Source organism: Delphinapterus leucas, chromosome 5 (genome assembly GCF_059928025.1).
Source record: "Delphinapterus leucas isolate spDelLeu-1000000601 "Yukka" chromosome 5, BTC_Dleu_Yukka2, whole genome shotgun sequence".
NCBI lineage: Eukaryota > Metazoa > Chordata > Mammalia > Artiodactyla > Monodontidae > Delphinapterus > Delphinapterus leucas.
Genome location: NC_143133.1, coordinates 36,338,280 through 36,357,647, shown reverse-complemented (window position 1 = coordinate 36,357,647; position 19,368 = coordinate 36,338,280). Strand labels below are relative to the sequence as shown.

The 19,368-nt window shown below is 45.5% G+C and overlaps 1 protein-coding gene across 2 annotated transcripts in view; it reads left to right on the top strand.

Moving 5' to 3' along the window:
- The window catches only part of EVC (EvC ciliary complex subunit 1), an 83,002-nt gene that overhangs the window by 7,441 nt on the left and 56,193 nt on the right, over positions 1–19,368 (top strand). For both annotated transcript variants that reach the window (XM_022567030.3, XM_022567029.3), the window contains exons 3-5: positions 5,609–5,692; positions 7,760–7,992; positions 9,428–9,512. In XM_022567030.3, the coding sequence (XP_022422738.2) occupies positions 5,609–5,692; positions 7,760–7,992; positions 9,428–9,512 (402 nt within the window). The remainder of the gene's footprint in view (positions 1–5,608; positions 5,693–7,759; positions 7,993–9,427; positions 9,513–19,368) is intronic.

Here is a 19,368-nt window from a genome sequence, read left to right as displayed (position 1 = left end):
GTTAAAAGATGGGTGCTCCCTGTACCTTCCTCGTTGCTCCTTTCCCCGCTCCATCCAGCCTGAATCAGCCCATAGGGCATCACTTCCTGCATAAGCTCCATGGATGGAGAGGGCGTTTCTTCCAAAGATGTGTTCTTGCTAGTCACTTCCTGGTCCCTAGAAAGGACCAGACTCCAGTCATTTGCCCATTTGACTCCAGCCTCAATTGCCCAAAGGTGAATATAGACATCTAGGTAGGTAGGTAGGGGGAGAGAGAGAGAGAGAGAGAGAGAGAGAGGTGCTGGGAAAAGGGGAAAGACTGGAACCAAGTTTCTTATTTAGCATCTACTGAATTCCAGGCATTTCCACGTGTCATTTTTGAGTCATGTAAACACTCGTGTGAATTCTCTCATGCAATCCTCTCAGCACCCCATGATGTAGACCTTGTTTATTTGCCCATTTTCCAGATGGGGAAACTGAGGCTCGTGGAGCCAGGTCACTGTCCTCAGTCACGTAGCTGAGATTTGGGCCTGGGGGTGTTCAGCTCCTGCCCAGGAGGGCTGCTTCCCCACAGCCCGCAGCCTCTGACACTCAGTCATGTTCTGCGGCTTCTGCTTGCCAATCAAGGAAAGTGCGTTGTGTATTCTAAAACAAATTTCACCAAAAAGTTGGAAATGAATAGGGAAAGCTTCTAGTTAAGCTGAAAATTCAGTGTTCGAGTCCCCCCCCGTCTGTACTTCCCAAGGGTTCCGGAGACAGGGCTTCCCTTCCCCACGCTGGGCCAGACCCCGTGGAGCAATCAGCTGCCCTCCCAGGGCTGAGACGTGGGGAGCTGGAGAGGAAGAGAGAGCGCCTGGCTGTTCCTGGAGATGAGTCCTCCCTTCCTTGTCTGTGCTGTGTGTCTCGAGCTCACACTCCCAGCCTCTCTGTTTCCAGGTGCTTGTCTTTCCATGTGTGTCTGTCTATGTGTGTATCAGTGCATCTCGCTGCATGTCCATCTCTGTTTTTGTGTATCTCTCTCCATGTGCATCTCTGTGGGCCTGTGTGTGAGAGTGTGACAGTGTAGCTTTGTGATGTCTCCCTGTCTTAGTTTCTCTCTCTCCCTCATCTATCCCTATGCCTCTGTTCCCCTCACCCCATAGGATTAAAACCCTGCTCACAGCAATGAAAACATACGTCCACGCAAAAACACGTGCACAAATGTTCCTGACAGCCCTAATCACAATAGCCAAAACGTGGAAACCCAAATGTCCATCAGCTGACGAATGAATGAACAGAATGTGGTCCTTCCATACAATGGAATACTGTTCAGCCACAAAAACAACATGAATGAAACTTGAAAATAGTATGCTAACTGAAAGAAGCCAGTCACAAAGGACCACATGTTATAGGATTCCATTCATCTGAAATGTCCAGAACAGGTAAACTTACAGACACCAAAAGTAGATTGGTGGTCGCTTAGGGTGGGGCGGGGAATGGAAGGGGTAGGGGTAATAGCTAAAGGGTACAGGTTTCCTACTGAGATGATAAAAATGTTCTAAAACTGACTGTGGTAATGGTTGCACATATCTGTGGATATACCAAAAAGTATTCAATTTACATGGTTCAGCTGCATAAATTATATCTCAATAAACCTATTTGAAAAAAACCCTTCTCACAGAGAGGGCAGCCTCAGATATGATACAAACAACGTTGGCTTTGGGATCCAGAACCCTGGAACCCAGGCCCAGCTCTGTCACCTGTGTGCTGTTGGGCAAGAGAAATAACCTCTCTGAGCCTCAGAGTTCTCAGTTTTGTGTTGACAGTAGTGGTGGCGGCCCCACAGGGTCACCCATGAATCAACTCTGTGAACACTCCTACCACAGAATGAGTCAGTCTTTGCCGGGGAGCCAAGTCTCTCCACCTCCCCAGAAGTCTATCTAACCCATTTCTTCCACCTAGTAATGTTTTACCTGTTAACCATTAGCTGTGCCTTGCCGATGCCCATTATCAAGCTAATAATTGCCAAGAGTTAAGTTAAAGGTCTGCCCGTTCCAGTGACCGGCTTTGCCAAAATGCCCCTGCCCTCTGCGGGCTGAGCTTGTCAAGGAATGAGGACAGGGCTGATTTTGACAGGGCAAGTTGAGCTGTAACTCTGACATCCTCCAATGCCCAGAAAACCAAGGCATGTGGGGTCCACGGCACTCCTTGCATGAACTCTATTTTGATAAATAACTCATGTTAGCCACAAACAAACAACATTCCAGAAGGCTCTGAGGCATGCTACTCTCCAGCCTCCTCCTGTCCTTTGGCTGTGGAGGAGGGAGGGTGCATACCTCCCCTCTGGAGCTATTTGTGCATTTGCTGCAAAGAGCACCTTTTGTCAGAGAGTGAAATGGCTTTTCTTTTCCTACAATTATGTTTTAGCCAATTTTCAGAATAACCACACTGCTTTAGCTGAAGAAGTTTTACATTGTAAATTTGCACTACAGCCAATTTTCTGAATAATTGTGTTGCTATGGTTGGGGAGATGATCAGACTTTGGAGGACTTCTGAACTTAATAAGAAGAGCCATGAAAAACTAAAAACAGCCAGGCTCCCGGTTCCCAGATTCTGCTTCTGTCCATCTCAGGTGGACCCCTGTGTCTATATTCTTTGCTTCCTGTATTATGATTTTCCCCTGAAATGCAATGTTTGTTTGGTGTCTCCTCTTTAGAAGATGCACTCCTGGAAGGCAGAGATCAAGCCTTCCTCTCATTTTCTACCCCTTTCATTCGGTCCTTTCTTTTCACCTCTGTTTGGAAGGAGTTTAAAAATGCACAGTGCGGGCTTCCCTGGTGGCTCAGTGGTTGAGAGTCTGCCTGCCGATGCAGGGGACGGGTTCGTGCCCCGGTCCGGGGGGATCCCACATGCCGGCGAGCGGCTGGGCCCGTGAGCCATGGCCGCTGAGCCTGCGCATCCGGAGCCTGTGCTCCGCGACGGGAGAGGCCACAACAGTGAGAGGCCCGCGTATCGCAAAAAAAAAAAAAAAATGCGCAGTGCTCTTTCTGCTTGTGCACCGTTCCTTGAAAAAGTGTGTTTCCACTGGACCATCAGCCAGGGCCGGCTTCATAGGTGGACATGCCCTATGGTCACACAGACCCCGTGCCCAGTCACCACGCCCCCTTCTCCCCCCGCCCCCCGCCAGTTTCTGGACTCTGCTGTCTTGAAATTCTTAATCATTTTGACTAAGACCCACCCGCCCTGCCGCTGTTTTCATTTTGCACGGGGCCCCACAGATTATGTCACCCGTTCTGAAGTCAGCCTTTTTGGTCTTACTGCCACGCTTTGCTGTTGTACCAGTCCCCCAGCTAAGAGAGTGGGACTGGCTGCTGGCAGCTGGGGACGGACCTTGCTCTGCTCCCTCGGATCCAAGGAAAGCCAGGAAGGGTTTTAAGCCAGGAAGTGATGGGAATTGTATGGTTTTTGATGGCCACGGGGGGAGAATGGGTTGGAAAGTGTCCACCTCGGAGCCTTCCTTTGCCTTTCCATAAAATGGGCCTGATTATGATAGCACCAACCTCCCCAAGCTGACTGTCGTGTGATAAGGAAATGAGCAAACACGCGTCAAATGCCAGCACATAGTAGGCCCTCAATACATGGATGGGGAGCCAGGGAAGAGGCTGTTGCTGCCCCTTGGGGTAAATATAATGGTGACTTGGGCCAGGGCTGTGGATTTGAGAGATGTTTAGGAGGTTAAGTTGGTGGGATTTGTGGTCGATTGGATGTGGCGGATATGGGAGCGACAAGTATCTCAGGATCCAACTTGTGTCCCTGGGGCGTGATGAAGCATGACTCTTCCTCTTGTTCTCATTTGTGTCATGTCGAAGAAGATGGATGGTGTCAGCTGAAGAGGAGGGACTCTGGAGCCAGGGAATTTGATTCAAATCCTGATTCTGACATTTAATAGCTGTGTCACCTTGGGCGCACAGCTCAACCTCTCTGTGTCATCTTCCCCATCTGGGAAATGGCAGGGTCCTTGGAAGTTTAAGGATGGATAGATGGACATATGAATGGTCCTTAAGTTTAAGGACCACATGTTGGTGGTCTTTCCCCATTCTTGTCATCTAAATCTGTTTTTGCGAGTCCGAAGAGAGAGATAGACATGACAAGAACTGGGGCCCTTGCCCCAGAGCTTCCCCCCCTGCCCTGCTCAGAAGGGCACACGGCGACACCCTCTCAGGAGATGTATACGGGCCACGTCACGGGCTCTGTCAGGTGCTGTTTCAACGTCACACAACGTGAGGAAGCCATAAATTCTTCTGCTTTCCTCGTGATAGGATATGTAATTCCAAGGAGAACTCAGCAATCAGAAATCAGTCATTTGTTATGGAGTTCTTTTTTTTAAGATTTAGTTGCAAAGCGTTGGAATCGACGTGGATGCAGTTTTCACCTGCCAGCCAGTTCAGAATTGCTGAGTAGAGATTCCTCCTGGCCTGGAGTGCTGGGTTCCTGAACTGCTGCCCACTCAACTTCATTTACGCGCTGGTTGTGGCCAAGCATTTATTCAGCACCGACCGTGCAAAGTGCAGGGGCGACCCTGACAGGAGAGCGATATGGAAAGGATGTGGGGCCTTTCTATATCGTGTGGAGCTGGCACGAATCAGTCCATCCAGCTGCGGTTGGGGAGATGATCCCTGAGCAGTGTTTGTTGGTGGCTCTTTACTACCGTGACTTATAGCTGTCCATCGCCTCACTTCTGCTGTGTTCCAGCAGCTCTGCTGGGAGCTTTATCCACACCGTCCTTGGGGGCAGATGCGCTACCTGCTTACTGCCTAGGAACACTGAGGCTCAGAAAAGTGAAAAGACCTGTCCAACCACTATTTTTTTTTTTTTTTTTTTTTTTTTGCGGTACGTGGGCCTCTCACTGTCGTGGCCCGTCCCGTTGCGGAGCACAGGCTCCGGACGCGCAGGCCCAGCGGCCATGGCTCACGGGCCCAGCTGCTCCGCAGCATATGGGATCCTCCTGGACCGGGGCACGAACCCGTGTCCCCTGCACCGGCAGGCGGACTCTCAACCACTGCGCCACCAGGGAAGCCCCCACCACTACTTTTCATTTAAGGGTCTAATCAAAAGCCTTGCATGCATATTGCCACACGTAAGTGCTTATACGCCTGGCAATGCTAAAAATATATGGTTCCTTATTCCACCAAAAAGTGGTTCACAAGTTTTAGGAAAACTTTTGGTGTTGTCAGGTTATTTAAATCCTTACTTCTTCCAAAGCTGAACGCTTGGAATTAAATGAATAATGTGCTATCTAACATTGGTCCGTTCGCCCACCCACCCATCTGTACATCTACCCCTCCCACAGCCATCCCTACACCCATCTATCCATCCATCCACCTGCCCATTCATCTGTTCATCTGTCCATCCATTCATATGTCTATCTATCCATCCATTCATCCATCCATCCATCCATCCATCCATCCATCCATCCTTCCATCCATCCACCCCTCCTTCTAGCAAGTAAACACTAAATGTGCTTATTATGGGCCCTTCATGAGGCCACTCTTACAAATGGGATGTGGCATTTTGGAAACTCTTGGTGGTTTGTCCTTCATTTTACTGAAAGCCCCCATGCCATTTGTTTTTTTTTTTTTTCCCTTCCTAGGAATGTGAGCCATCTTTCAATGGCAATATCACAGCGTTTGCACTGAAGGCAAAAGTCGTCTATCCCATCAATCAGAAGTTCCGGGTGAGAATCCTGAGCCCCGTCTTAGAAATGCAATTAACCAGTAATGTGCTAGAGATTGGGGTAGGAGAAGGGGGATTAAATGTGCAATTTGGGGTCCTATTTGAGGATTTTATGGCAAGTCATTTTAATAGAGATAATTTTGTGGCTTTGTAATGTAGCATAACTTTAGGGTTAATCCATTTTATGACAGTGTTGTCAGGGACAGGGTATGCGCATGGTATATATAGCAAGGTATCCACAGGGACACCAGGTGACAGCACAGCAGGGCAGCATCTGCCCTGACCTTTTAACACTAGTACAAATACTAACAAGTTACTAACATTAATCCTTACAGACCCTGGGACTAATGCCAGCAGCTGACGCTGAACATTTACTGCGGGGCTGGCACAGTGCTAAGCATTTGTCATACATTACACATTTCAGTATTCCTTGCAACATTCCTAGAAGGTAAATAATATTGTCCTCTCCACTTTTTGCATAAGGAAACTGAGGCCAGGAGAGGTTAATGATCTGCTCAAGGTCATACTGCAGGAAGTGGCAGGGCAAGAGTCGAACCCTCAGGTCTTACACCCGGAGCCAGGAGTTCACACCTGTGGCTGGGAGTTTTGCAGAGAGCAGCATATTCCTTGATGTTTCAAGGAGCTCTCGGCCTATGTGATGCTCCACGAAAAAAATAGTTCCCTGGTCAAGTAAGTTGAGGAAAGTGCTGCTTACTCTCCTGGAGATAAAGAGGACAGACTCAAACCCAGCCGTTTACTCTTGGCCATTTCCTGACTTCTCAGGACCTCAGTTTCTTCATCAATAAAATGGGGGTAAAGGGCCCTCCTGCCTCACCCAGTTGTCTTGAGGGTGAGACAGGGAATTAGGCACAGGGCTTAGAACAGTGTGTGATGTCTGCGCACTCAGTACGTGCTCAGTTTTTTAAATTATTATTTGCTTCTGAGGACAGCCAGAGCCTATCGAAGGCTCTGAGAATTCCTGTACCAAAGAAATGATTCTACCTTGTTCACGCAGACTTTCCCAAACTAATCTTTCTGTGGGACCCTCACAGTGAGCAGTAACTGATTATAGTTCATGGGACTGCTCCCCGGAACACACATTGGGAACCACTTCCTTCACCATCTGGTGGGTGCGTGAAGGTGCAAAACTCCCAGACCTGGGGCATTCATTCGTCATCAGCACCCGTGCTAGGCAGGCTCTGTGGTGGGCACTGGTGGTTACCCAGTGGTCAGGAGAGCACTGTCCTCACCCGGAGGCCCTCCCAGCCTGGCGGACATTGCAGGATGGCGTGTGATAGCAGGCAGGACAGAAATGACCAGGGTCCTGTGGAACCCGGTGTGGGCCAGGCCCGGGGATCAGGGTAGGAAGATTCAGGGGTCTGTGTCTGGAGGGGGGGATTCTTCAGCCCAGCAGACAGTGAGTTAGGGGTGTTTCAGGCAGGGGGACAAGAGTCTGGAAAGGCTCAGAAGCATGAAATGATAGTGAGGGTTGGAGCTGGCCACCAGCTCAGTGCTACCTGGGCATGCACCTCTGGGGGCAGCAGGAGACGAAGCTGGACATAGGGATGGCTGACATTTGCTGAGCTCTCTGGCTGTGCCAGGCACTAGGCTATGACCTCATGTGGTCATGGCAGTGCAAGGGGCTTGAGTTCCTCGTTAAGGGGCTTTGAGTCTATCCGAGGGCAGGTCAGTGGACAGAGCGGGCCTGGGGTCTGGGCCAGAGAGGTGGGGCAGGGCAGGCGGGCTGCTGGGGAGGTCAGAGCTGGCAGCCGAGGGTGGGTACAGGTGGGCCATTGGGGAACAGACCCAGACTAACAGCTGGAGGGGAGGAGCCTGGTGCAGAGGGGCTGGCCTTTGGGGACAAGTGATGTGACAAGAGCTGTGACGAAGGCCCCTAGGGCCGTGGCCGTGCCCCTGGGGCAGAAGCTCCATGGTGTCCACTCATACCCTCCCTGCCTATCCCGGTTTGGCTTTCCTGGGAGCCACCGCGTGTGTCACTGGCGGAATTACGGAAACACTCATGATGGGTCATGTGGATTGAGAGTACACTTTCTCTCCTGCCCCCCAGCCTCTGGCCGACGGTTCCTCCAACCCATCTCTGCACGAAACCTTAAAGCAGGCAGTCTTGCCGAACCAGCCCGTGGAGGCGTCGCCTTCCAGCAGCCTGGGGAGCCTGAGCCAGGCTGAGAAGGACGACTGCAGCTCCTTGTCCAGCGTCCACTCGGCCGCCAGTGACGACAGGTTCCTCGGTCGCACCTTCCTGGGGGCGAGCAGCTTCCCCGAGGCACTGACCTGCGAGAGGTGAGGAGGGGGTGGGATGGAGGATGCAGACTGATAGGCTGTATCATGCTCAGTGGAGGAAGTGGAGGCCCAGAGAGGTTAAGGGCTCGGCCATGGACACACAGCGACCCAGTGTCAGAGTTGGAGCTGAATGTGTGCTGTTGGCCAGCGTGGGGGTCAGGGAGCCAGGCCTGAGCCCTGGGGAGAGACAGAGGGGACCTCCTTTAATCACTGACCTGCCCCATGCACTGCATAGCAGCAGCTAGCACTGGTTAAGTGTCTTCTGTGTACAAAATATTAAGCACTTTGCAGGGATTAATTCTCTTTTGAGCACGAGGAGAAGGTCTGTCTTATTCACAGCTGTGCACGACCACCCAGTGGGAGCCTGGGACAGGCACAGTGATGAGCAAGTATTAATCAGTCAATGAATTAATTCCTCTTAACAGCCCTATGTTGTTACGGTTGTGTAGTAGGTGCTAATATTGCCCTCATTTTCAAAGAATAAAATGAGGCACAGAGAGGCAGAGTGACTTGCCCAAGGTCACGCGGCAGGTGAGTGTCGGAGCCTGGTGTGACCCCACCACCTTATCTTGCAGCCCATGCTCTAAATCACCAAACTGTCCAGCCCAGAGTAAGGCTTAGCACCCAGTAGGTGCTCAAAAAACTAGTCAGCAGGTTTGCACGTCAGTCCTCAGGCCTCTCTCAGATCTGAATTTCCGTGAGTCCAAGGAGCCCTGGGTGATTTGAACCAGGCATGGCCTGGCTCAGAGCCGTGCAAAGAGTGGGCTCAGAACCCTGAGCTTGGTGTTGACTCTGAAGGTGGACCCGGGAAGGAGGGACTTCGTTTAATTGCAGCTTTCTTGGCTCCCCTGTCTGGCTGGGAAGGGGTGTTTCTTCCCATTCGGACGAAGAGGACTTGAACAGTTCAGGGGGGAGTGTAGTCATTTAAAATGCATTTGCCTATGTCGGAGAAAAGGTCAAAGGCCTTTATCTTCACACTGTCAGTTATCTGCCCCCGTGACCACGTGACCACTACTTGATTTCTCTGACCCTTGACTTCCTGAGTCAGTTTCCTCATCTGTAAATGGCTGTGAGAATGTGTACGTGATGGCAGAAAGGAAGGATGACACGTGACACTAGACAGGAAAATGTGGGGCAGGGGGGCCTGGGGGGCGTGCTCTTTTTCATCTCTCACCTTCCGTCTCTTCCTGTGTCCTGTCTTTGATGTCTCGGGCAGCCGTTTCCTTCTAGTCGCAGGTGACTTTCAGATGGCTACTTGGATTGCTCCTTGTGCACCTGGGGTGGCTGTGAGCAATCTCTGCATGCCGCAGAATTTAAAATCTGGAGTCAGGATGCACCGTGGCTTATCCTGCAGGGATGTACTGATAACTCGGTAACCTTACCCCGCACATCAAATACTCTGAAAGTCTCTTCTGTTTCTCTTTGGACTTTTCAGCGTGGACCTCGACTTGTGTATCTACAACCTTCACTTGAAAGACCTGCTGCATCTGGACACGGCGCTGAGGCAGGAGAAGCACATGGTAGGTAGAGCACTCGGGACCCGGGAGACAGGCTCTCCGTGTGCATGGAGTCCCGGAGACCCTTGGGAAACGGGTGTCGGTGACAGCGGAGCCGCCACAAGGGGAAGGCAGAGCAGGGTTAGGCGTCCGACCACAAAATGGAAAGGCAATTCGTGCCTGCAGACGGGTAGCAGGATTTACTTTACCCAGTGCCATTGGGGTTAAAAGCAGAAAGCTGTGTCCCTACTCTCTGTGCACACCTCCTGATGGAGACCAAAGAGAACAGGATTTTTAGCGGAATGATAATAGTGATCATAAGATTTATGAGTGCTCACTATATACTAGGTCCTGGGGGTGTTACACAGGTGGTTATTTTAAAGCTCACACAACCTGGCAAGGTGGGTGCCATCCTTATGTCCACTTTACAGATGGGAAAACTGAGGCACAGAGTGGAGACTGGCCCTAAGTCATAAAGTTCTAAGTTGGGGCTGAGATGGGAAGTGGAGTACCTTCTTATGGGTGTGCATTCTCCGAGTGAAGGAAGGAGAAATCAGAGCCATGGAGGAAACAAGATTGGTCTCTGCCAGATGCACATGGATCCATACTGGATCCAGGTTACAGAAAATCAGAGGGATGAGTCCCACTGTAGCTACAGAACCTCCATGGGTTAGCCAGGCAGCAAGGCCACTGGGGTTTAAAAAAGCAAAAGAATTATTTCGGCTTCCCTGGTGGCGCAGTGGTTAAGAATCCGCCTGCCAATGCAGGAGACACGGGTTCGATCCCTGCACCAGGAAGATCCCACATGCTGCGGAGCAACTAAGCCCATGCACCACAACTACTGAGCCTGCTCTCTAGAGCCCGTGAGCCACAACTACTGAGCCTGCGTGCCACAACTACTGAAGTCTGTGCACCTAGAGCCCATGCTCTGCAACAAGGGAAGCCACCACAGTGAGAAACCTGCGCACTGCAACGAAGAGTAGCCCCCGCTCGCCGCAACTAGAGAAAGCCCGCGCGCAGCAACGAAGAGCCAATGCAGCCAAAGATAAATAATTAAAATGAAAAAATTTAAAAAAAGAATTGTTTCTCCATGAGGCAGATCCTCTGAATTACTGAATGAGGGAGGAGACCTACAGAGAGAAGCGAGGAGAGAGAAGGCCTGTTGGGAAGAGAAAGGGAGGGGTAGATGGAGAGAGTGACAGAGAGACAAAGATAGGCCCACAGGTGCTTCACTGTAAACAGGAGAAATAAAAGAATATTAAGTTGAGGATGCAACAGAAAGAAATTTTGCTCTGTGTGAGCAGAACGGGCCTCGTAAACAGGTTCCAGTATTTGAAACCATAAATCATCCTAGGATTCCAGAAATCGAGCCTGTTCCTACAGCCCCACAGACCCCTGTGCAGAGGCTCATGGACATGAGGCACGAGCCCACCTGCAGCTGCAGGCTGCTTTCACTTAGCCACACCTGGTTCTGCTTGGGGGCAGGTGGCCCTGGCGATTTTCTCAAAGGCTGTGCTCCCTGGAGGGTGATTGTTTCTGTGCTCAGAGCCCCATCCAGCTGGTGAGTGACGTGGTCCTGGCCCCTTGCCCCTGGAGCAGCCAGCAAATGCCTACAGGGAAGCAGCCTACTGTCATGAAGAGAGCATTCACTGTCACTCATCTGTGAGCAGCCTCCTGGACACAATACTGGGGACAGCCCCTGCCTTTATGAAGCCCACTGTCCAGGAGAGAGATGGCAGTCAATGGACTGCACAAAATGCACAGAGGCAAAAAGTATGACAAAGCAAATGATGGAGTACCATGAGGGCATGTAAGAGAGGACCTGAGGGCGTGTAGGCTTCAGGGAGGTGATCAGGCTTCCCTGGAGGGAGATACTTAAGCTGGAACCTGGGAAAGTTCCAGGAGCACCAGATTAGGAATTAGAAACTTGGGTTCTAATCCACCCTTTGACACTTAAGAGCTGTGTGACTTTTTGTAAGTCACTTCCCCTCTCTGGGCCACTTTAGGAAAGGTGTGAAAATAATATACTTCCAGCTTTTACTCCATGGAATTACTAGAAGTGAAGTCCCACTTTGAAAGTTCTCTGTAGGCAAAGTTCTGGGCTCTGTTGGGCTGTGTGATCTGCGTCATCACAGCATCATTTATGAAACACTGAAACTCTGCTAGGCTAAACACTTTAAATGTCTGATCTCATTGAAACCTCAGTGCTGTTCCACTCATGAGGAACCTGAGTCTCAGAGAGGTCTAGTCAGTTGCCCACAATCACACAGCTGGTAAACTGCAGAGTCAGAACCCAAATGAAGTTTGTCTGAGTCCAAGGTCTGTGTATCGTCGGAGCCCAGAACAGTGCCCTACACATAGTAGGTGCTCAATGGAAATGTGTCTGGTTGACACCGTCGCCACCCTGGGAGAGCTGCTTTCTAAGCATGGCCTTCCATTCACTGCAGGGCATGTCTTCGTTGTGTGTAAGACCTAGAGAAACATGGGGAACAGGAGGGAACCATGTTACACAAAGACTTCAAATTTCATTTCTCTGGTAGAGATCCACTATCACAGGTCAGGATTCAGAAGTGACTCAGACCAGATGTGACCACCATGCAGCCAAGAAGCTTAGAGCTCTCTGGTGGCCCTTGAGGAGGAAGACACTGGTGCTGGGCTTGTCTAGGAAGTGGAGTTGTAACCTTTAAAAGCAGAATGGCAGAAAAGAAAATAGATCAGGGGATGTGGGAGGGGGGTGGCTAATATCAGAGGAGCACTAGGACTAGCGGATTTCTCCTGGTGCCGGAAAATTCTCTATCTTGATTGTGGCAATACATGGGGAAAAATTGCATAGATCCACACGCACACATATACGCACAAATGAGTGCATGTAAAAATGGGTGAAAACTGAGTAAGGTCTGTAGTTAACTGTATTGGACCTATGTCCATTTTCAGGTTTGATATTGTACCACAGTGATGTAAGATGTCACCCCTGGGGACAAAGCGCACAGAACTCTGTCCTGTTTTTCATCTTCCTCTAAGTCCATAATTATTCCAAATTAAAAAGTTTTTACAATTCAAAGGAATGTAAACGTTACTGATTCAGTTTGGGGTCAAAAAGAAAATAGATTTGAGATTAACATCCTGAGAAAAGAATGTTACTGTGCATAGCCTCAGACTTCAGTGGATGGAAAGTCAAGACAATTTTTGTCTTTTTAGAGCTTATTAGCATTGGCAAGCATAAGGAAGGTTGGTGAAGAGTTCTGGGTCTGTCCCTCATGGATGTCCCTTGTGACATGAGGCCAGTTGTCCAGATTTCTCAACTGAGAGTTCCTCATCTGTAAAATGGGGAATATTGTACCAACCTCCCGCTGTGATGATCATTTGAGATAATATATATATTAGCCTGGCACAGAAGAGTGTTTAACAAACCTTAAAACAAGGATCATAAACTATGGCCCTTGGGCCAATCTGGCCATACCTATTCTTTTACACATCACCTATGGCTGCCTTCATGCTGTAATAGCAGAGTTCAGTAGTTGCAAAAGAGATAGTATGGCCTGCAAACCCCCAGATATTTACTTTGTGGACATTTGGAGAAAAGCATTTGCTCACCCATGCATTTAAAAATGTCTTACCACGGGGGCAGTCCAAGATGACTGCGTAGGAAGATCCTGTTCTCACCTCCTCCCATGGACACACTGAATCTATAGCTACGTATGAAATAGATCCCTCTGAAAAAGACCTAAAAACTGGTGAACAGCTCCTTCATGACTAACACTCTTGGCATACCCTCAACAAGTGGGACCCATCAAGAATAAATTAGGCTGCTGCGGAGCAACTAAGCCCGTGAGCCACAACTACTGAAGCCCACACGCCTAGAGCCCGTGCTCCACAATAAGAGAAGCCACCGCAATGAGAAGCCCACTCACCGCAACGAAGAGTAGCCCCTGCTCACTGCAACTAGAGAAAGCCCGCGTGCAGCAATGAAGACCCAACACAGCCAAAAATAAATAAATTTAAAAAAAAAGAAAGGAATGAAAAAGAATAAATTAGGCTGCTTAGATAATCACAAAGGTTTGAGAGACAACCATGAGCTAGGGCAAGGTTGAAAGATAACGTTCATCTTTTACAAGGCCACTTCTTCAAGGCTGGGAGAGGTAGCTGTTTTGCCTAATACATAGAAACAAACACAGTCAATCAAAATGAGGAAACAGAGCAATGTGTTCAAACAAAAGAACAAGATAAAACGTCAGGAAAAAAGCCTTAATGAAAAGGAGATAAGTAATTTACCTGATTAAAGAGTTCAAATAATGGTCATAGAATGCTCATCAAACTCGGGAGAAGAATGAATGAACAGAGTGAGAACTTCAGCAAAGAGATAGAAAATATAAGTACCAAACAGAAGTCACAGAGCCAAAGTATACAATAACTGAACTGAAAAATACACTAGGGGGTTTAACAGTAGACTAGGTGAAGCAGAAGAAAAAATCAGTGGTCTAGAAGACAGGGCACCCAAGCAGAACAGCAAAAGGAAAACAGAATTTTAAAAAGTGAAGATAGCTTAAGGGACCTATGGGACAATATCACATGAAATAATGTTCTCAATACCAGGGGTCCCAGAAGGAGAAGAGAGAGAGGGGCAGGAAACATATTTAAAGAAATAATGGCTGAAAACTTTCCTAACCAGGGGAAGGAAACAGACATCCAGATCCAGAAAGCCCAGAGAGTTCCAAAAAAGATGAACCCAAAAAGATTCACACCAAGATACATTAAGATTTAAAAGTCAAAAGTTAAAGAGAGAATCTTAGAGCAACAAGATTAAAAAACAACTTGTTAACTACAAGGGAACCCCCCAAAAGACTATAAGCAGATTTTTCAGCAGAAACTTTGCAGGCCAGAAGGAGTGCCACGATATATTTAAAATGCTGAGAGGAAAAAACTTCCAATCAAGAATACTCTACCCAGCAAGGTTATTGTTTAGAGTTGGAGAGATAAAGGGTTTTCCAGACAAGCCAAAGCTAAAGGAGATCATCACCACTAAAGCAACCTTACAAGAATTGTTAAAGGGACTTCTTTAACCTGAGAAGAAAGAGCATTAATTAGTAACAAGAAAGCATACAAAAGTAAAAATCTTACTAGTAAAGGTAATTATATAGTAAAGGTAGTTAATTAATCACTTATAAAGTTGGTATGAAGATTGAAAGACAAAAGTAGTAAAAATATAATAATCACAGAAACACAAAATAAAAAGATGTAAAATGTGACATCAAGAAGCATAATATGTGTGTGCCAGGAGCAGAGGGTGGGTGGGAAATGTAGAGTTTTAGATTGCACTCAAACTTAATTTGCTATCAACTTAAAATATACTGTTAAATATATAAATATTATATGAGCATCATGGTACCCACAAAGCAAAAACCTATATTAGACACACGAAAGATAGTAAGAATAGAATCTAAGCAAAACACTAAAGAAAGTCATCAAACCACAAGGGAAGAGAGCAAGAGTAAAAGAAAGGAACAGAAAGTAACAACAAAACAGCCAGAAAACAATTAACAAAATGGCAATAAGTACATACCTATCAATAGTTACTTTAAATGTAAAAGTACTAAATTCTTTAATCAAAAGACATAGAGTGACTGAATGGATTAAAAAAACAAGACCCAGCTATATACTGCCTACAAGAGACTCATTAAAGATATATGTACACAAGTACACACATGGACTGAAGGTGAAGACATGGAAAAAGATGTTCCATGCAAATGGAAAGCAAAAGAAAGCTGGTATAGCTATATTTACATGAGAAAAAAGTAGACTTTAAAATAAAGATTGTAATAAAAGAAAAAGAGGGGGATTATATAATGATAAAGGGGTCAGTGCAACAAGAGGATATAACATTTGTAAATATTTATGCGTCCAGTATAGGGGCAACTAAACATTTAAAGCAAATATTAACAGATCTAAAGGGAGAAACCGACAACAATACAATTATAGCAGGGGGCTTTAATATCCCATTTACATCAATGCATTGATCATCCAGACAGAAATTCAGTGAGGAAACATCAACCTTACAGTACACATTAGACCACATAGTCTTAATATATATAAACAGAATATTTCATCCAAAAGCAGCAGAATTCACACTCTTCTCAAGTGCACATGGAACGTTCTCCAGAATAGATGATATGTTAAGTCACAAAACAAGTCCCAATAAATATAAGATCAAAATCACATCAAGCAACTTTTCTAACCACAATGGTATGAAACTAGACATCAATTACAGGCATACCTTGGAGATATTGTGGGTTCAGTTCCAGATGACCGCAATAAAGCAAATATCACAATAAAGCGAGTCACATGAATTTTTGGTTTCCCAGTGCAAATGAAAGGTATGTTTACTCTATACTGTAGTCTGTTAAGTGTGCAATGGCATTATGTCTATGAGAACAATGTACATACCTTAATTAAAAAATACTTTGTTGTTTAAAAATGCTAACCGTTATCTGAGCCTACAGCAAACTGTAATCCTTTTGCTGGTGAAGGGCTTGAAATATTGCAAGAATTACCAAAATGTTACACAGAAACACAAAGTGAGAAAATGCCGTTGGAAAAATGATACCGATAGACTTGCTCAACACATGGTTGCTACAAACCTTCAATTTATAAAAAATGAAATATCTGCAAAGTGCAATAAAGCACAGTTCAATAAAACGAGGGATACCTGTACAGGAAGAAAACTGGAAAAATCACAAATATGTGAATATTAAACAATGTGCTACTGAACAGCCAATGGGTCAATGAATAAATCAAAGGAGAAATCACAAAATGCCTTGAGACAAATGAAAGTGGAAATATAATTTACCAAAATCTATGGGATGCAGCAAAAGCAGTTTCTAGAGGGAAATTCATAGCCATACAGGTCTACCTCAAAAAAACCAAGAAAAATCTCAGAAAAACAATCCAATTTTACACCTAAAGGAACTAGAAAAAGAAGAAAAAACCAAGCCCAAAGTTAGTAGAAGAAAGGAAAATAAAGATCAGAGCAGAAATAAATGAAATAGACTTAAAAAAAGCATAGAAAAGGTCAATGAAACAATGGCTGGTTCTTTGAAAAGATAAACAGAGCTGACAAACTTTTAACTAGCTTCACCAAGAAAAGAAGAGAATGGGCTCAAATAAATAAAATCTAAAATGAAAGAGCAGTTACAACTGATACCACAGAAATACAAAGGATCATAAAAGACTACTGTGAACAATTATGTGCCAACGATTGGACAACCAAGAAGAAATGGATAAATTCCTAGAAACAGGGACTCTTCCAAGATGGAATCATGAAAAAAGAAAATTTGAATAAACTGATTACTAGTAACAGGATTGAATCAGTATGCAAAAACTTCCCGACAGACAAAAGTACAGGACCAGATGGCTTCACTGGTAAATTCTACCAAACACTTAAAGAAGATTTAATACCTATCCTTCTCAAACTCTTACAAAATATTGAAGAGTAGGGAATGCTTCCAAACTAATTTCACTAGGCCAGCATTTTCCTGATACCAAAACCAGACAAGGATGCCAGAAAAAAAAAGAAGAAAATTACAGGCGAATATCTCAGATAAACATAGATGAAAAAATCCTCAACAAAATATTAGCAAACCAAATTCAGCAACAGATTAAAATGATCATATACCATAATTAAGTGGGATTTATTCCAGGAATGCAAGAATGGTCAACATGCACAAATCAATCAACATGATATACCACATTAACAAAATGAAGGATAGAAATCATATCACCTCAAAACTGAAAAAGCATTTAAAAAAATTCAACATGCATTTATGATAAAAACTCAACAAAGTAGGTATAGAGAGAATGTACCTCAACATAATAAAGTCCATATATGACAAACCTGCAACTAACATCATACTCAACAGTGAAAAGCTGAAAGCTTTTCCTCTAAGATCAGGAACAATACAAGGATGCCCACTCTCGCCACTTTTATTCAACATAAATTGGAATTACTATCCAGAGCAGTTAGGCAAGGAAAAGAAATAAAAGGCATCCAAAATGGAAAGGAAGAAGTAAAGCTGTCAGTGTTTTCAGAAGACATGATTTTTTTTTTTTTCGGTATGCGGGCCTCTCACTGCTGTGGCTTCTCCCGTTGCAGAGCACAGGATCCGGACGCGCAGGCTCAGCGGCCATGGCTCATGGGCCCAGCCGCTCCGCGGCATGTGGGATCTTCCCAGACTGGGGCACGAACCCGTGTCCCCTGCATCGGCAGGCGGACTCTCAACCACTGTGCCACCAGGGAAGCCCCAGAAGACATGATTTTATACATAGAAAAGACTGGACAAAAACTGTTAGAACTGATAAATTCAGTAAAGTTACAGGGTACAATGTACAAAAATCTGTTGTGTTTCTATACACTAAAAACAAACTATCAGAAAGAGAAATTGGGAAAACAATCCCATTTACAATTCAATCAAAAAGAATAAAAGACCTAGGAATAAATTTAGCTGAGGAGGTGAAAAACTTGTACACTGAAAACTTGACATTGATGAAAGAAATCAAAGAAGCCACAAATAAATGGAAAGATATTCCGTGCTCATGGGTTGAAAGAATTAGTATTGTTAAAATGTCTGTCTTACCCAAAGTAATCTACAGATTCAGTGCAATCCCTATCAAAATCTGAATGGCATGTTTCAAATAGAACAAACAATCCTAAAATTTGTATGAACCCACAAGACCCCAAATAGCCAAAGCAGTCTTGAGAAAGAACAAAGCTGGTTATGTCAATTATTCTTCAAAAAAAAAAAAAGCGCCTTACTACACAAATATGTCTAATTGACCTTTGACAGAGGTGCAAATGGAGTTCAGTGGAGGACTGATAAGCTTTTCATTAAATCATGCAGTTGGACATCCATAAGCAAAACAAAATGAACCTCAAGCTAAACCTCATACCTCATACAAAAATTAACTCAAAATGGATCATGTACTTAAATGTAAAATATAAAACTATGAATCGTTTAGAAAAAAAAAAAGGGGGAAATCTTTGGGATCTAAGGAAAGAGTTCTTAGATTAACACCAAAAGTGTGACCCATAAAACAGAAAACAAATTGAAGCTCATCAAAATAAAAAACTTCTGCTCTGCAAAAAATCCTATTAAGAGGATGAAAAGACTGAGGCAATATTTTGCAAGCCACATTCTAAGAAAGGACTAGTACCTAGAATATATGAGGAACTCTCAAACCTCAATCCTAGAGTCTGTCATACAGAGTGAAGTTAAGTCAGAAAGAGAAAAACAAATACCATGTGCTAACACATATATATGGAATCTAAAAGAAAAAAAAAACTGTTCTGAAGAACCTAGGGGCAGGACAGGAATAAAGATGCAGACGTAGAGAATGGACTTGAGGGCACAGGGAGGGGGAAGGGTAAGCTGGGATGAAATGAGAGAGTGCTACGGACTTATATATACTACCAAATGTAAAATAGATAGCGAGGGGGAAGGGTAAGCTGGGATGAAATGAGAGAGTGCTACGGACTTATATATACTACCAAATGTAAAATAGATAGCTAGTGGGAAGCAGCCGCATAGCACAGGGAGATCAGCTCCGTGCTTTGTGACCACCTAGAGGGGTGGGATAGGGAGGGTGGGAGGGAGACTGAAGAGGGAGGAGATATGGGGAAATATGTATATGTGTAGCTGATTCACTTTGTTATAAAGCGGAAACTAACACACCATTGTAAAGCAATTATACTCCAATAAAGATGTTAAAAGATAATAATAATAGAAAAAGAAAAAGAAATAAGTAAACAATCCGATTAGAAAATGGGCAAAAGACATGAACAGATTATTTCACCGAAAAGAATATATGGCTGGCAAGGAAACACACACAA